Source organism: Leptidea sinapis, chromosome 37 (genome assembly GCF_905404315.1).
Source record: "Leptidea sinapis chromosome 37, ilLepSina1.1, whole genome shotgun sequence".
In the NCBI taxonomy this organism is placed as follows: domain Eukaryota; kingdom Metazoa; phylum Arthropoda; class Insecta; order Lepidoptera; family Pieridae; genus Leptidea; species Leptidea sinapis.
In genome coordinates, this window is record NC_066301.1 from 7,922,395 (window position 1) to 7,938,068 (window position 15,674).

The 15,674-nt window shown below is 36.1% G+C and overlaps 1 protein-coding gene across 1 annotated transcript in view; it reads left to right on the forward strand.

Annotated features, from left to right (window-relative positions):
• The window catches only part of LOC126975777 (protein takeout-like), a 51,132-nt gene that overhangs the window by 12,462 nt on the left and 22,996 nt on the right, over positions 1-15,674 (forward strand). Inside the window, exons 2-3 of the mRNA XM_050823815.1 lie at positions 10,240-10,332; positions 12,188-12,335. Of these exons, the coding sequence (XP_050679772.1) occupies positions 10,240-10,332; positions 12,188-12,335 (241 nt within the window). The remainder of the gene's footprint in view (positions 1-10,239; positions 10,333-12,187; positions 12,336-15,674) is intronic.

The window sequence follows — 15,674 nt, forward strand, 5'->3', positions numbered from 1 at the left end:
AATCCTACGAACTATAGACCGATTTCTTTATTAGGATCATTCTCAAAAATTTTGGAAAAACTAGTACACAAGCGATTGACAAGTTTTCTTGACGCACATAAAATAATATCTGACAGACAATTCGGGTTTCGCACTAAAAAATTAATGGAAAACGCTGTAGACTTAGTAACAAAAATTATTTCTTCCAAACTAGATTAGCAGCAAGCATGTATCGGTGTATTTTTAGACCTCGCGAAGGCTTTTGATACAGTCTGTATTCCTATACTTTTACGAAAACTTGAGCTCCTAGGTATTCGAGGTAATTGCCTGAACTGGTTCAAAAGCTATTTAATGTGCCGAACTCAGTGTGTTATAGTGCATCATAAGAAAAGCAATCCAAGTACAATAGATTCTGGCGTCCCCCAAGGAAGTATATTAGGCCCCACGTTATTCCTTTTGTATATAAATGACATTAAAACTAAAGTATCCAGCTCTGACGTCATCTGTTATGCCGATGATACAGCTCTTTTATTTTACGGGAAAAACTGGGATACTGCACTACACACAGCGGAACAAGGAATGAGGAATATTGCAACTTGGCTACAAAATAATCTTCTCACTTTAAATCTCACTAAAACACAGTACATCTGTTTCCATAAAATGAAAACTTCATCCCCTTCCCACATTTTTGATATTAAAGTCCACACATGTCCTGTTGCTCTATCTGGCCCTTGCTCTTGCAATAGTATAAGTAGAACTACTCATATAAAATACTTAGGAGTCGTCATGGACGAAAACTTAGACTTTAAGCAACATCTTAATACAACAGCGAAAAGAGTCCGCAAGCTGATCTATATTTTTAAGAACTTACGCGCTTCGGCATGTTTAAATCTGCTAAAAACCATTTATTTTGCAATCGGTCAATCTGTATTATCTTATTGTATCACCGTATGGGGAGGGGCGGCTACTTCACACATGATACTCTTAGAAAGAGCACAGAGAGCTGTCCTTAAAGTGATTTTTAAAAAACCTATTAGATACCCAACACATAAACTATATAAAGACTTAGAACTTCTTTCTGTCCGAGGTATATTTATCTTGCGTGTTATGACAAGCATGCATAAGGAGGTCTTGAATTTGCCTAATTATAAAAACCTACTAGATAGCCGTTCGTACAAGATTCCAACACCAATAATAAATACAACATTTGCAAGTAGATTTAGCCCATTCTTACATACATATATATACAACAAGGTAAATTTAAAATGTTCTATTAAAAATTGCTCGGTCCATCAGGTCAAATTTAAAATACATAGATGGTTACACACACTCACTTATGCAGACATGTAAGCTATTCTTAAAGTGATAGCTTAGCATTCATATAATGTTAATACTTTGTAACATGATTAATCAGATACTCACACTCACTCACACCCACCCTCACACACACACACACACCCAGAGACACACACGTGTACACACACACATATACAGAGTGCACTTTTTGACCTTTCGGTTCATATTGTTAACCTTAGGATGTAAATTGGTTGCCTACAGGACAGGCTACGCCTAGTGTAGGGACCAAATATAATGTAATATTATGTGATAAAGTGTCTGTATATAATAAATAAATAAATAAATAAAAAATTTCAAAGTGAAAATAAACCAAGCTATGTATGACGAAGTCACGAACGATATTCTATCTGACATCGTGTACTGGTTTAGCACTAATAACCTATTGTTAAATAGCAAAAAAACGAAATATATTAAATTTACCGTACCAAATGTCAAAAATGTTGATGCAAGTGTTTTGTTAAACGAAGAGGTGTTAAAATCTGCTAAATTTCTTGGCATTACTCTGGATTCCAAATTACAATGGGGCCCCCATATTGAAGGATTGGCGAATAGACTTAGTTCTGTAGCATACGCGGTTAAAAAGATTAGACAATTAACTAACATAGATACGGCGCGACGACGACGATACGACTTGTATACTTTAGTTACTTCCATAGTATTATGTCCTATGGTATATTGCTGTGGGGCAGCGGTGCCGATATTAATACAATATTTGTGCTGCAGAAGAGGGCTATTCGCGCTATATATAACGTATGCCCTAAGGAATCATTGAGAGCAAAATTCAAAGAAATTAACATCTTGACTGTTGCTTGTAATGTATGTTCATAGGCACATAAGTGTATTTGCGAGAAACTGTCATAATCATAATGTTAACATCAGGAACAGACATAAGCTTATAATGCCTACTACTCGGCTAAGTCGAGTTAGCAAGTCTTTCGTGGGGCGATGTTATATGCTTCTACAACAGGATCCCAGAAAATGTTCAAAACAAAAATATTACGTCATTCAAAAGAATTGTTAAAAAACGTTTGTGTGGTAAAGGTAACTATAACATTAATGACTTTCTTAATGATACCACAGATTGGGAATGGAGCGATCGCCCTCAGGCTATTAAATAATAAGTTTAAGTGTACAATGTTACTTTGTTACTTTGTAAATGTTACTCTAATTGAAAAACATATTTTTGATGAAAAAAAAAGCCCGTTGAGGCATTCATTTTGGAATGGGTGATAGTTTTTTGTCTTTCAATAAGTGATGTCACATCCTATTTTGAATAAAAATATTTGAATTTGAAATTTGAATTTATGAGTGCCGGAATAAACGCATTAGCACCGGCGTCAACTCAGAGGCAGACGTTCTAAACACGATTTGAGAAATATCATCCGGCCCGCTCGACTTCTTTACGTCCAACAAAAACAGAGCTCGCCGAACAGTTTTCTCTCTGACACCGAGGGATAGTCTGCGGTGTTTAATACGTTGTCGATTGATTCGAAAAGTAATAATTTCATAGAAAAATCATAAAGTTAGATAAATACCCAATAGATTCAATAATAAACAATTAATTTTTCTCTTAATAATATTATGTAATAGTGATTTTAATTTTTATAACACTAGAAATAAGCTTGTAACTAATTCAAGTAGGATGAAATAATAATTATTAATTATGAATGAGATACTTAGATGCTTTAAGGGAAAGTATATACTATAATATATTTGTTAAAAATGGTTCTGTCGTAAATCATACTAGTTTACTACTCCACAGCTGAATATCTAAGTGATTGGACAGCCTGGGACAAGATAATGATTATTTTTTATCAATAACAATGACAAGAACAATATTGTACTGTGATGAAAGTAGAGAAAAGGGAGAGTTTCTTGTGCCGCTTCTTCAAAGCGCTTTTTTTCCGAAGCTGTGGTAGTGTTAGAAATGATATCAAAAAGAATTCAAAAGGAATCAATTTTGAGAAAATAAATGCCTTTTATGCCTTTTTACATGTGTCATTGATTTGCAAATCATAACATTTGGGTATTTCAGTGAGAAGGGCATTAACTGGCACAAAAGATTTTCCTCAATACTCGAACAATTTCATTAGTCAGGCTTTCGCTTCGTGTGTAATCTGCATAATTTTCCAGTCAAAGCTCTGCAATACCTTTTGTTATAATGTTATGTTGCGGCTGGCACTCGGCGCGTCACATGAAGTGCACGCGTGAATGTATTGCGGTGGGTTTGGCAACACACTGTCGTCCTCGGTCTCAATCGGTCAGCTGTTTTGTAAGATGATCCCCGAGTGGATTATTTCGCGCGGTGCCATTGCAACTGGCTGTTAGTCCCAAGGTTAGCGTTGTATTTTTACTTTTCTTATATTATCTTATATTTTGTTATATCTTGGTGGTCTTAAAAATTTAGGCATCATTTGTTATTAATTCATAATTATTTTATCTTGCTGTTTGCACACGTTGCCATATAGCAACGGCATGAGACCACCGTGTAGTACTCTGTTATGAAGTTAGCACACAAAACGTCCTGGTCAATCGACCTTGCCACTGTCAGGCTTGTCCAGGTCACTGACATGTATAAACGCCTTAACACCTTGGTTCTACAGATAATATATTTTTGCTACAACATGGGTGTGTTCTTGAGTCGAAAGTGTCATGCAGATTTATATAAGTAACTGCTACTAGGGTTTATTTATTTATTTATTAAGGAAACAAACAGACACATCACTTGAGTAAAAAGTGAAGTTAAATAAAATATAAAAATTACAATATTGGATTTATCCTAGAATAGTTTCACTGAGAACATAAAATAATACAATTATACAGACATAACAACAGAGCGTTGTAAACAATAGAATACTTAGGCGAATACACAATATTATATAAATCAAGACACCGACAGACATACTTGTGGATATAATAATGAATAAAGATAGAAGGTTTAAGGTAAGGACAGTAATAGTTATAACTTATTCTTAAATGACGCAGCAGAGACGCAACACATTATGTGAAGTGGCGCCCGAATCCCAATATTGGTTCTAGGAGTCGGTAGGTTGAAAGTTCTGTACTTTTTGATGTCATTTCTAATAACTACTAGATACTACAACCGCTTCGGAAACAAATGGTGCTCTGAGAGAGAAGAAGCGGCGCAAGAAACTCTCCCGGCATTCTATTTTTGCGCTCTTTTCATTAAAAATATACAATATTGTACAGTCATTTCTATCGCAATAAAATAATCACAATCTAGTCCCAGGCTGTCCGATCATTTGGATATTCAGCAGTGGAGTAATAGGATTTACGACAGAGCCATTTTTTTATAAAACATTTAAATTAATTTATAGATAATGCCTGAACAGTGGCTGGGACTTTATTATAGAAGTGTATACGTGCGTAAAGACCTGGCAGGAACATTGAATGGCAAAAGCTCGAGAAGTTCGGGATGAGTTTTTCACACACTCATATTTTTTTAAGGTGACACAGTCTATTAAGTTATTCACAAAACTGTGTTACATAGCATTTGATTCATAAAGTTCCTGTGCAACTGAGTTTTATAAGTACTTATATCGTCTTAAAACGTAATAAGTGATTTTGTCTCTTTCACGCAGTGATAAAGTACGATTGATATCAAATTGTTTTCTTTATCCAAAAATTCGTTATGGACTTCATAGTCCAAAAATGTCTCAATCAATTGAAACATTTTTTATACATCTGCTCTACAAGTAGAGTTTTCCATATGTGCTTACCGTGCGGAAAGGTTTTTTTTCCGCACTAGGGCTTCTTGTGTTTCTTTTCAGTACTATAACGTCCAACGAGGTTTTAATCAAAAAAAAAAATCTGTACAATTTGTTTACATGAATTATTATTTTACATACAAATCTATAAAAAGCAATCCTGATGGTTGTTTTGTTTTGTACTGCTCCTCTTCTCCTCTGACTTTAAGCAGATCTGTACTTTTTTTAAGGAAAATAAGAGACGAGACGAGGACGTTCAGCTGATGGTTATTGATACACCCTGCCCATCACACTGCAGTGCTGCTCAGGATTCGTGAAAAACTCCAAAAATTCTAAGCGTTACGACAATTGCGCTCGTCACCTTGACACATAACATGTCAAGTCTCATTGCCCGTAATTTCACTAGCGGCACCCTTCAGAGAGAAACACGGTAATGCTTACACATTACTGCTTCACGGCAGAAATAGGCGCCGTTGTGGTACCCATAATCTAGCGGGCATCCTGTGCAAAGGAGCCTCCCACTGCTTAAAAAAACTTCTACACTTCCTTCAACCACTTGTGGCGATGTGAGTGACATATTTATCAGTTTAGCCGTTGTTGTTAATTATTAAGACTAAAAATTTAAATTGGGCAGTAATATGCTTCCTATTGAGACGTGTACATCATCAAAAACTCACGACATGCCTTTCTGTCTTATTTTAACTTGTTTTGGGGTCGTTTGTCTTGAGTGCTTTACCTAATAAATAAAAAAATCTGTACCATAACAACATTGCCCTAAAACTACATCATTTGCATAGAGATGAATTTTAAACAAATGAATTGTAAGTTTAGTTTTAAATAAGAAATGCTTAATTTTTTTTGTTTCACATAACCCTCCAGAGTCTAGACCCAATGTGGAATTCCAATCAGTCAATATATTGAGTAGAAGCTAGTCACATAATATTATAATCGTTGCAATCATAAATAGCCTGGCAAGTCACTCTACTATTGGTTCTGCGTTCAAAAGATTTCAACGCGCTTCGAATTAATTACCCGAACTAATATTATAAATGTTAACTGAGTCTGTTATTTTGTTACAATTTCACTTTGGCCTCGCCTTTTCCGGCTACAAGCGGGTCTGCTTTTCCAATCATTAGACGCCACGTGGTCCGTCGCTGTGCGTCCTCTTCCCTCAGACCCAATTCCTTCATGTCCTTCTAGACATTCGTCATCCAGGTTAACTAAAGCCTTCGTATTCCCATAGAATGGCACTTCCTCACGACATGATCCTCGGTTCTACGCATTATTAGGTGACCGTAGTATCGCAGCCTGGACTCGCTCAGGTTGTCCGTAATCTTTTCAACTTTGAAGCTCCCCCTGAATGTGAAAATGAACTCATTGTGAACCTTGTCTTTAAGTGTGATCTATTGCTCATGCGCCTTCTTTGATGCCCAGGCTTCGCTTCACACAGGTCTAGCTTATTTCTATATTCTTATAAGCATTTTCGTGTCACACAAGACTTCAGTCAAAGTACGCCACTTATTCCACCGTGTCATCATTCTATAAGTTACGTCCTCTTCATTTAATCTATTGTTTGAGAGCAGTGATCCTAAGTATTTTAAGTATTTTGCTCTTGAAAGTGCAGTATTGTAAAGCTTGATATCGGTAATAGCGCTTGTGTGGAACTTGCAGAACTCTAGAAAGAAATATACTCTGTTTTAGTTCTGCTGATGCGTAGAACATTCAGTTCTTATGGCTTTCTCCACTGCTCTTTCTTCTAGGATCTCCTGGATGTTATCAGAAATTAATTCCAAAACTTTTAGATGATTCCATTGTGGTCTAATAATAAATTAAATCTTAAGCTTCTGAAATGCTTTTTAAATCCTGTTCAAAAATTGTAAAATAATTAATTTCAAACTTATTTTTTTTATTTTCCACACAGCAACTATCATCACAGTATTACCTAATGCGACAGTTACAAACAAAAATAACAAATACAGCAAACAACAAACAAATCAATCTAAAACTAATCATACAATTAAACATTACGTGACAAATACTAATACATCACACCAGAAAATACAAAAAACTTGAACATACAACTATTTACCATAACATACTACATATAACAATACCCTTGCGAGTTCACTCCGCGCACACTCAAAAATTTCCACTTTGTTGTGGAGTTAATTTATAACTCGAGCAAAGCAGTGAGTAAAATCTTGAACATTATAATTTCAAGATAAGTATACAATCAATGTCATTGGCCAGCTGGATGCGTTTCAAGGTTCTACGTGCTATGACTGTTGATGTTGGAAAGAGTTCAGCTATTTTCATTATAAATGTACGATGCGTGTTAGTTAATCTTCTGTTGTGGGTACTTCATGATTGAAGATCGTTATAGTCTCGACTTTGCTTTACTGGAGTGAACATCTTGTCTCCAGTGGTTCCTGTTTACCATATTCATCGTCTCATAAAACGTCAATCTTTATCTCGAAGTTGATCCGTCCATCTTCTTGGAGATCAGCCTCGTCCTCTCCTCTCTCTTTTTTGGAAGAGGAGGACAAACGACGGTGTGGTTCACTTGATGTAACGTGTGGTTGGCAGTGGGCCCATTTTTCCTTAGAAAGACCCCTATGGCATTTTCGTACGCTTTCACCGCATCTTCAGGGCTCGTAAAGCGAATAGCTCGAATTATATCATTAGTTCTTGGGAATAAATAGAAGTCGCAGGGCGCCAGGTCAGGACTGTATGGTGGATGAATCATTATCTTGACACCTGCCATAGTCAAATATTCAACACTCCGTTTTGCGGAGTGCGCTGAAGCATTGTCGTGGTGAATTAGGATCCTGCTTCGAGGGCGCTTCTGTCGAATTTTTTCCAAGACAACAGGCAAACAGCAATTGACATACCAGTCTGCAGTAACTGTCCTTCCTTCTTCTCGCACAACTGTCGCTAAATGATCTTTCCGACCAAAGAATGAGGCAATCACCTTTTTTCCTTGACTTCTTCATTTCTTTACCTATCTTAGTTGGCCGATCCTCGAAAGGAAACACCCACATAGCTGATTGTCTTTTGGTTTCGGATTCGTAGCAATATATTCAGCTTTCATCACCTGTGACGATGTCAAATACAACATTTGAGCCACCGCCGTTGAACTTACCTAACATTTGGCGATGCCAGTCCATGCGCAGGTGTTTCTGGTCGTCGGTTAAAATATGGGGAATCCATATGGTACAAAGCTTCCTGATGTCTAAATGTTCGTGTTATATTTTTTGAACTTGACTCATAAATCAACATTGCAAATGCCTAGGCTTGCCCGTATCTGCTGATAGTTCACTCTCTTATTTTCCTCTATCATGCGTCGCACATGTTATCTTCAGTATTCGCTGTTAAAGGACGTCCCTCACCCGGAACAAAATGTAAATCGCAGCCTATCATAGCTTTGCTGTTGAGTAAGCCCACAACGAAAGTCATAATAAATCACTGACCGAAAAATTGCTCGCGTTAGGTTCATTTTCACGTCAAACAAGAGTAGAACAAGAGGAGAAGAGAGATTTGCCGCATTATCACAAAAAAAAAATGCAATATACTACATAAGGTTACAAAAGAGTTCTAAAATTGAAATTCAAAAAAAGTATTCATTAGCTATGTTTCTAACTGGCCAGTTTTAAAAATTTTCAGTATTACCCACGTATTCTAAATTGTGGCGGTTCGTGCGAAGGTGAGTGCGGCAAATCGTAGGCAGGCTGTCTTTTTTCAGCTGTGTAAAAATTTATTGATAAGCGTTTCGCATTTCACGGTATAGCGATGGCGGATCCATGCGTCATGCTCGTGAACGTGCGCTACTTGTGGTGGCTGGATGATCCTGTTATCAAAACTCTAACTCATGTTTTAAAAATTAAAGTTATTACATTTTTAATCGCTAAGAAAATGCATGGATGTATAATGTATGTATAATATCTTTATTTATTTACGGTGTGTGTGTATTGATGTATCTAGTTTAATCATTTAGTCTTGTGTTTTTGCTTATTAATTTCCATTCATTTTTATTTGACTTACACGTGTAAGACATTGAGTATTTTACGTTTTAGTATTTTTGTTGTTGATACAGTGATCTGTAATTGAAATTAATTTCTTATTCAATCTATAAATAATCCAATTTGAATAATATTCCAATAATTATTGCACTCAATTATATTCAATACTTGTGTCTATGTTTTTGAAATGTGTGTAACTCCTATATTTAAACCAAAACTTAGAATTTATTGTTTAATGTAATTATATTATTATGGTTTTGTTAGTGTATGTGATGTTGGTGTTAAATAAATAAATAAATGTATTTTAAACGATGAAATTGTAAATGTTGGTTTACAAGAGTAGCAATGACTTACTTGCCGCTTCTTCTCATTAAAGTTCAACCTTTTCTGAAGTGGTGGTAAATGTTACAAGAAATTTAAACATTTAACATTCTTAATTTTCATTCCCATGACCTAGATAAATAAATGAATTTAATTTGATTTGAGTATTAATTCCACAACATTAAGCGAGGAGATCTAAACAGTTCGATATACATAGAATACTTTTTTCCTATTCAGTTTACAAAATTTCGTTATGATTGGTTAATTTTTGGAGAAGGAAATTGCAGATTAATGAGTTTTTAACGATTTTAACCGGCAAATTAGCGCGATCTCTCGCGTTCAGTGCGAGCGCTCTTCCAGCAAGTGTTCTTCGGAGGTCCCGGATTAGAGTCCTACATCGTTCAAAAAATTTGTTTTCAACTTTAATCTGTGTAATTAATCCCAGAAGTGAGGATTACCACTTTATAGAAATAGCAAATGGCTTAGATCTGAAAGAGCGACATCTCAAGTCAATTTCCTAATATGCAAATATTGGGGTTGAGCCGGTTATCAACCGTAAAGTAGATCCTGTAGATGAAGCCACAACCTGAGAGTTGAACAAGACAAACAAGATTCTTAAATCTGTAAATAAACCCTTAAATTATATGTTATCTCTTGAAAAGCTGACGCCTGCACCGAAAGACCTTCGCATTTGCGATCGCTGGTTCATTATTTCGCTAATACACTCTTAAAATATAATCGTAGTGAACGCAGTTAAGACATACACAGATTGGCCAAGTAAAGGTCTGTCACGTGCGCCGGTCGAGGACGTCTTCTCACGTTTGTTCACATTTCAGCGGACGAGTTTATTCGGTGTCGACAGAAGGACGCCCACCTCAACGACTGCTTGGTGGCTGCGGTGCCAGATGCCCTGCGCAAGATGAGGAAAGGTTCGTATCACGAAGTATCAGCTGTTTCTATCGGTTTAAATCCGTAAAACTTTCGTTGAGCTAAGGTCGCAGAATCGTTGTTTCGATAGTACACAAAATGCACGTTGACTACCGCAGCCTTGGGTAAGTACTCATTACAAGCAAGTAAAACATTCTTTTGAGTCAAGGCCGGAACGCATTAAAGGCTGCACCGCACTAGAGCAGCCCTGCGATGCGCGTCGCTTCACGTCGCTAGACGGTCGACGATCGCTATAATATGAGGGATGGTGACGAGGATTTGGTCATTATTTCTTTGTTGTGTGAAGAAAAAGAACGAATTATAGAAGAGAAAAAAATTAAGAAGTTTTCTTCTCCAACCATTTGGATTGCTGACATACCAAGGTCACGCTAGCAAGAAGGCGGATACCACTATTTGTTTTCTCGCCTTCTTAATGACTACACGATTTCACACTAACTTCAGAATGCTTCAAAAAGCGGCCCGCCGCTTGAGTATGCGTACTGTTAATTGTTAAGTTTATAGAATTTTGTCAACGACATTCTGAAATAAGTGTGAAATCGTTCAGTCATTAATACAGCGAGGAAATAAATAGTGATATTCAGGTCAACAATCCATTTATTTTTATTTTTTTCTCTTCCATAACTTGTTTTTCTTCTGCATTTAATAAATAAATAATGATCAAATCCTCGTCGCTCATCTTGTAATGTCGCTCGCACTAAAACTACGTAGAGAAATGTCGCGAGTTGCCGCTTACTGCAGTTGTAAGGGTACCAGTGTGAGGTTTTATAACTTCAAAGCTTAAAAGACACAAATCTAGTAAGTTCATACTGGTGTGGAATGACCAACGGACCAGCTTTTACATTACTTGCCCTGTTAGTGTGTAAGCTAATAATTATGTGGGTAAAATTTCGGAAGCTAAATTCCTTACGTCCGATTCGGTTTAAATTTTTAATACCACATACAAAGTGTAATCGTTAATCTCATACTACTTGTATGGGAGTGATTAATATCAAAATTTTGGATATTTCTCGTATGATTTTTAAAAAGCTAATGATGTTATTTTACTCATTAGGTAACACACTTTCGATATCAGTTTATAGTGTTTTGATATATGTATTATTGACGGAATAACCGCCTGGTCATACTTAACGGTTACATTACCTGTATGTATTATACATATAAATAGTATATTCGGTGACAACGCAATAATATGGTACCGTAGAGCCAGTCTACGCAGACGTGGTTGCTATCTATGGGCCTGATGAGATAGCTCATGATCTCTCAGAGGGCAATGCTCGTAGTTACCCTAGAAGATCGAATCAGAAATGAGGAGATCCGTAGGAGAACCAAAACCACCGACATAGCTCAAACGATTGCGAAACTGAAGTGGCAGTGGGCAGGGAACATAGTTTGACGAACAGATGGCCGTTGGGGCAGTAAATTCCTCGAATGGTGACCACTTACCGGAAAACGCAGTGTTGGTAGGCCCACCACAAGATGGACCCACGATCTGGTTAAGATCACCGGAATACGTTGGATGAGAGCATTGTAGGACTGATCGTCGTTTAAATCTTTGGGGGAGGCCTTTATCCAGCAGTGGACGTCTTCCGGCTGATGATGATGATGACGATGAGAGCTAGTCTTATTATATAGCCGGAAGGTTGCCAACTTTTAAACAATATAAGATATACCATTCGAGTTTTTACTCATTTATTTTGTCTTGCCAAATACTCTTGTGGTAGATGAATTCTAGGGATGGTGCTGGTAGGTGGCCATTGGATCTCCAAAAGTAAACGTGTGGTGAAATTGATTCACATTCATTGATAATCTATTCATACTAAACTCACATAATTCCAGGTATTCCGGAGCTGTCGGTGCCACCTCTGGAACCACTCCAGGTGTCCAGCATGGAGATAGAGTCTGGAGCCGGCCCCGTGGTCATCACACAGAGCTACAAGAACATCAGATTGCATGGACTTACAGACTCCATATTAACTACCTACAAGTAACTTCTTAAACATTATCTCGTTTGTTCTAAAATAAGTCAAATAAATTATTATTATTCCTTTATGTCCACGAATGAGACTCGACATCTTATGTGTCAAGGTGACGAGCGCAGTTGTAGCTCAGAATTTTTGCGTTTTTCAATAATCCCGAGCGGCACTGCATTGTAATCGGCAGGGCGTATCAATTACCATGAGCTGCACGTCATGCTCGGCTCGTCCCTTATTTTTATTTTAAAAATTACTGTGTTTTCCTTCTTTGGTTAAGAGTAAAGCTTCAATGAGAGTAATATTTCTAATCTTTTAAAACATACTTAATAGCAAATGTATGTATCACAAAAATTTTATCGTTTTTATTGCCACAGTCTGAAAATATGAGTCCGAATGTAGTAATACTAGCATGGTTGTGGTCTGAAAGACTATAATGACTAGGACTGTGAAAGGAATGCTGAAATGGTTTGGACACGTGGAGCGAATGAGTGAAGAAAGAATGACTTATCTTAATATATATAAATCCGGCCTGATGTTTGTTTCCAGTAGACTCAACTAACGAACGGAGTGCATTTTAGTCCAACTTGAGAGATATGATAGTTTAAATTACGATTCGGGACCCATAATTATTTTTATTTCCAATATTTGTTTTGTATGGACATATTTTCTACGAGAGAATTTATTGACGCACGGTTTGACAGTTCTGCTGTGAAACAATTTCAATATAACAACAGTAGGAGTATATTTTACGAAACAATTCTTGATGTTATTAGTTTATTTATTATGTTCAGAACAACGTCTGTCGGGTCAGCTAGTCAAATATATAAGACAATTGTGTGTGGGCAAGTCGTTCGCAGAAGACCTCGTAGAACATTCGTCGACCAAATTGGGGACGTATCGAAAAAAAAGAAAGGTCAGAAGGAACCGGTGAACATGTATGAAAAGAGTTATGAATGTATGGGACGCGCATGAGGGTTATAAGTATAGAAGCAAGTGGCATTCTATTGTCTCTGCCTACCCCGATGGGAACCAGGCGTGAGTGTTTGTATGTTTGTATGTATATAATCTTAAAATATATTATTATATAGGTGGGTCACAAAGTTTTGAAAAACTAAAAAATCACTTTATATGGATTAATACTATATTATCATAGAAGTGGGCTAAGTTGTTCATTATACACGAGGCTGTGGGTTGCAGCCCGAGCCGTAGTCGATGATGGCAATTTCACAGTTTGTGTTACAATGTCTATAATCTATCAATTGTTCATTTTCTGAACTAAAACGTGACATATTTACAATTTTTTTAGGTAAATTCCGAGCAAAGTCTTAGTACTGTAATCTCAGCCAATGACGTCTATGTGTCTTTGATACATGCTTCTATCAATGAGTTCAGATGCCTAATTTCCAGCTTCATCAAGAGATCTGGAGAATGATGGGAGTCTATTTTTATCCCCTTCAAATTTGGTAAAAGTCTATATAAAATAATAATAGCCTTTACTAACAATCTTTATAATACTAGTGGATCCGACAGACGTTGTCCTTAAGACACGTCTTAAATTTGAAAAATTGGTCCAGCCGTTAGGAGTTGTTCTATATATATATATAAGATAAGTACAGTTACATTTCATAAGTTTAATCTATTTTTTTACTGTTTTTTTTTTAATATAAATAAAAGTACCTATTAAGTATTAGACATCGGCAAGACAATCAAGATTGTCTTGCTTTCCATCATATTCCTCCCCAAGTTTTCACCACAAAGATCTATCTCTTGCTTTCCTCATTCAAGTCGCTCCTGCCAACTTTTGGATATCATCTTCCCATCTACGATGCTATCTTCCGTTATCTCTCGTTTCTCTACTATCTTAAAATCTTATAAACTACACTTACTTTTAAAAGGTTCCGGCGACCATTTGTATTTTCGTCATCTACTCCACTTCACCAAATGCTATTTTCTATATCTACACATAATATGCTTGGTGTGTTCTTAAATAAACCAAAAACGTTATATTTTAACGGTTTTTTTAATGGGACAAATCTGTGAGTATATCTACCATTTAAAAACGAAAAATTTCCCCTTAATTCTTAGTCAGTTGAAAAGTACATTGATCACTTTGCTATTAATATTATGGTAGGCGTTAACTATCGCGCAATGTTCTATCTACACAGAATGTTTTCCTTAAGAGATATACATAAGCCCTCACGTACTTTTTTGTATATAACATACACAATTCCACGATATTTTGTTATATCTCAAAATAAATTAATATAAATGGTAAATTTGTAACATCATGCATGTTGCTTAGACTTTTTTGATGTGTGTAATATCTATTCTTTGATGTTACATTAAGCTAATATTGTTTTTTCCTACCATAACTTGTTACTAGCTAAATTTAATAATTCTAGGTCAAAAGGAAATATATATATATATATATAGATATAAGTCGGTTTAGTTTTATTTTATTTTATTTTATTTATTTGGAAAACTAACAGCTTTAAAATCTTAAACGATACTTAAGATAATTACAGAGAGCCAATTATAGGTTTCCACAATTAGTGCTAGAGTAGAAAAATTTAACTGACAACGTAAGCATATACAATTCGAAAATTACAATTTACATTATCATTAAAGTTAAAGTTAATGTAACAACTTAAGAAGATGTAGGGTTATTAGCAAAGAATTTGTTGGCTAATGCACGTCTTACAGAGTCTACGCTTGAACAGAAGAGATCTAAATTATTATCACTACTTGACAGATTGTTGAAGCTATTACTTGCTCGCCAAGTAAAAGTATTTCTTTTATAGTTTAGGTTAGTGTGATGAAGTCTTAGTAAATCATGCTGTCGCAGTAATCTAACAGGGGTATTGAACTGAAGCTTAGCAAGAAGGTCTGGACAGTCAATTAGCCCTTGGGCTATTTTTAAAAGGAGAGTAATATCAGCTATTTCGCGACGATTCTTTAAAGGCAGGAGGTGATGTTTACTGCAAAGATTGAGGTAGTCATCAGAGCGGTATGTGACTTTCACACGATAACAAAGATGTTTGAGGAATTTCCTTTGAATATTCTCGATGCGGTTAACATACTTCAAGTATGATGGGTTCCAGACCTGAGAGGCGTACTCTAGATTGCTCCTGACAAATGAACAGTACAGAATTTTTAAAGTTTTGATATTTTTAAAGTCTTTTGGGTTACGTATGATGAATTATCTCCAAAATGTTAAAAATTACTCTAAAGCGTTCCTGACACGTTAAAACTGTTATATGTAGTTGTTGTGGGGTAAAAATAGTGGGTGATAGAGAGAACAGAAATCCTGTGATAGCAAAACAAAGTAGGGATGGAGCCAGCTATTGCAA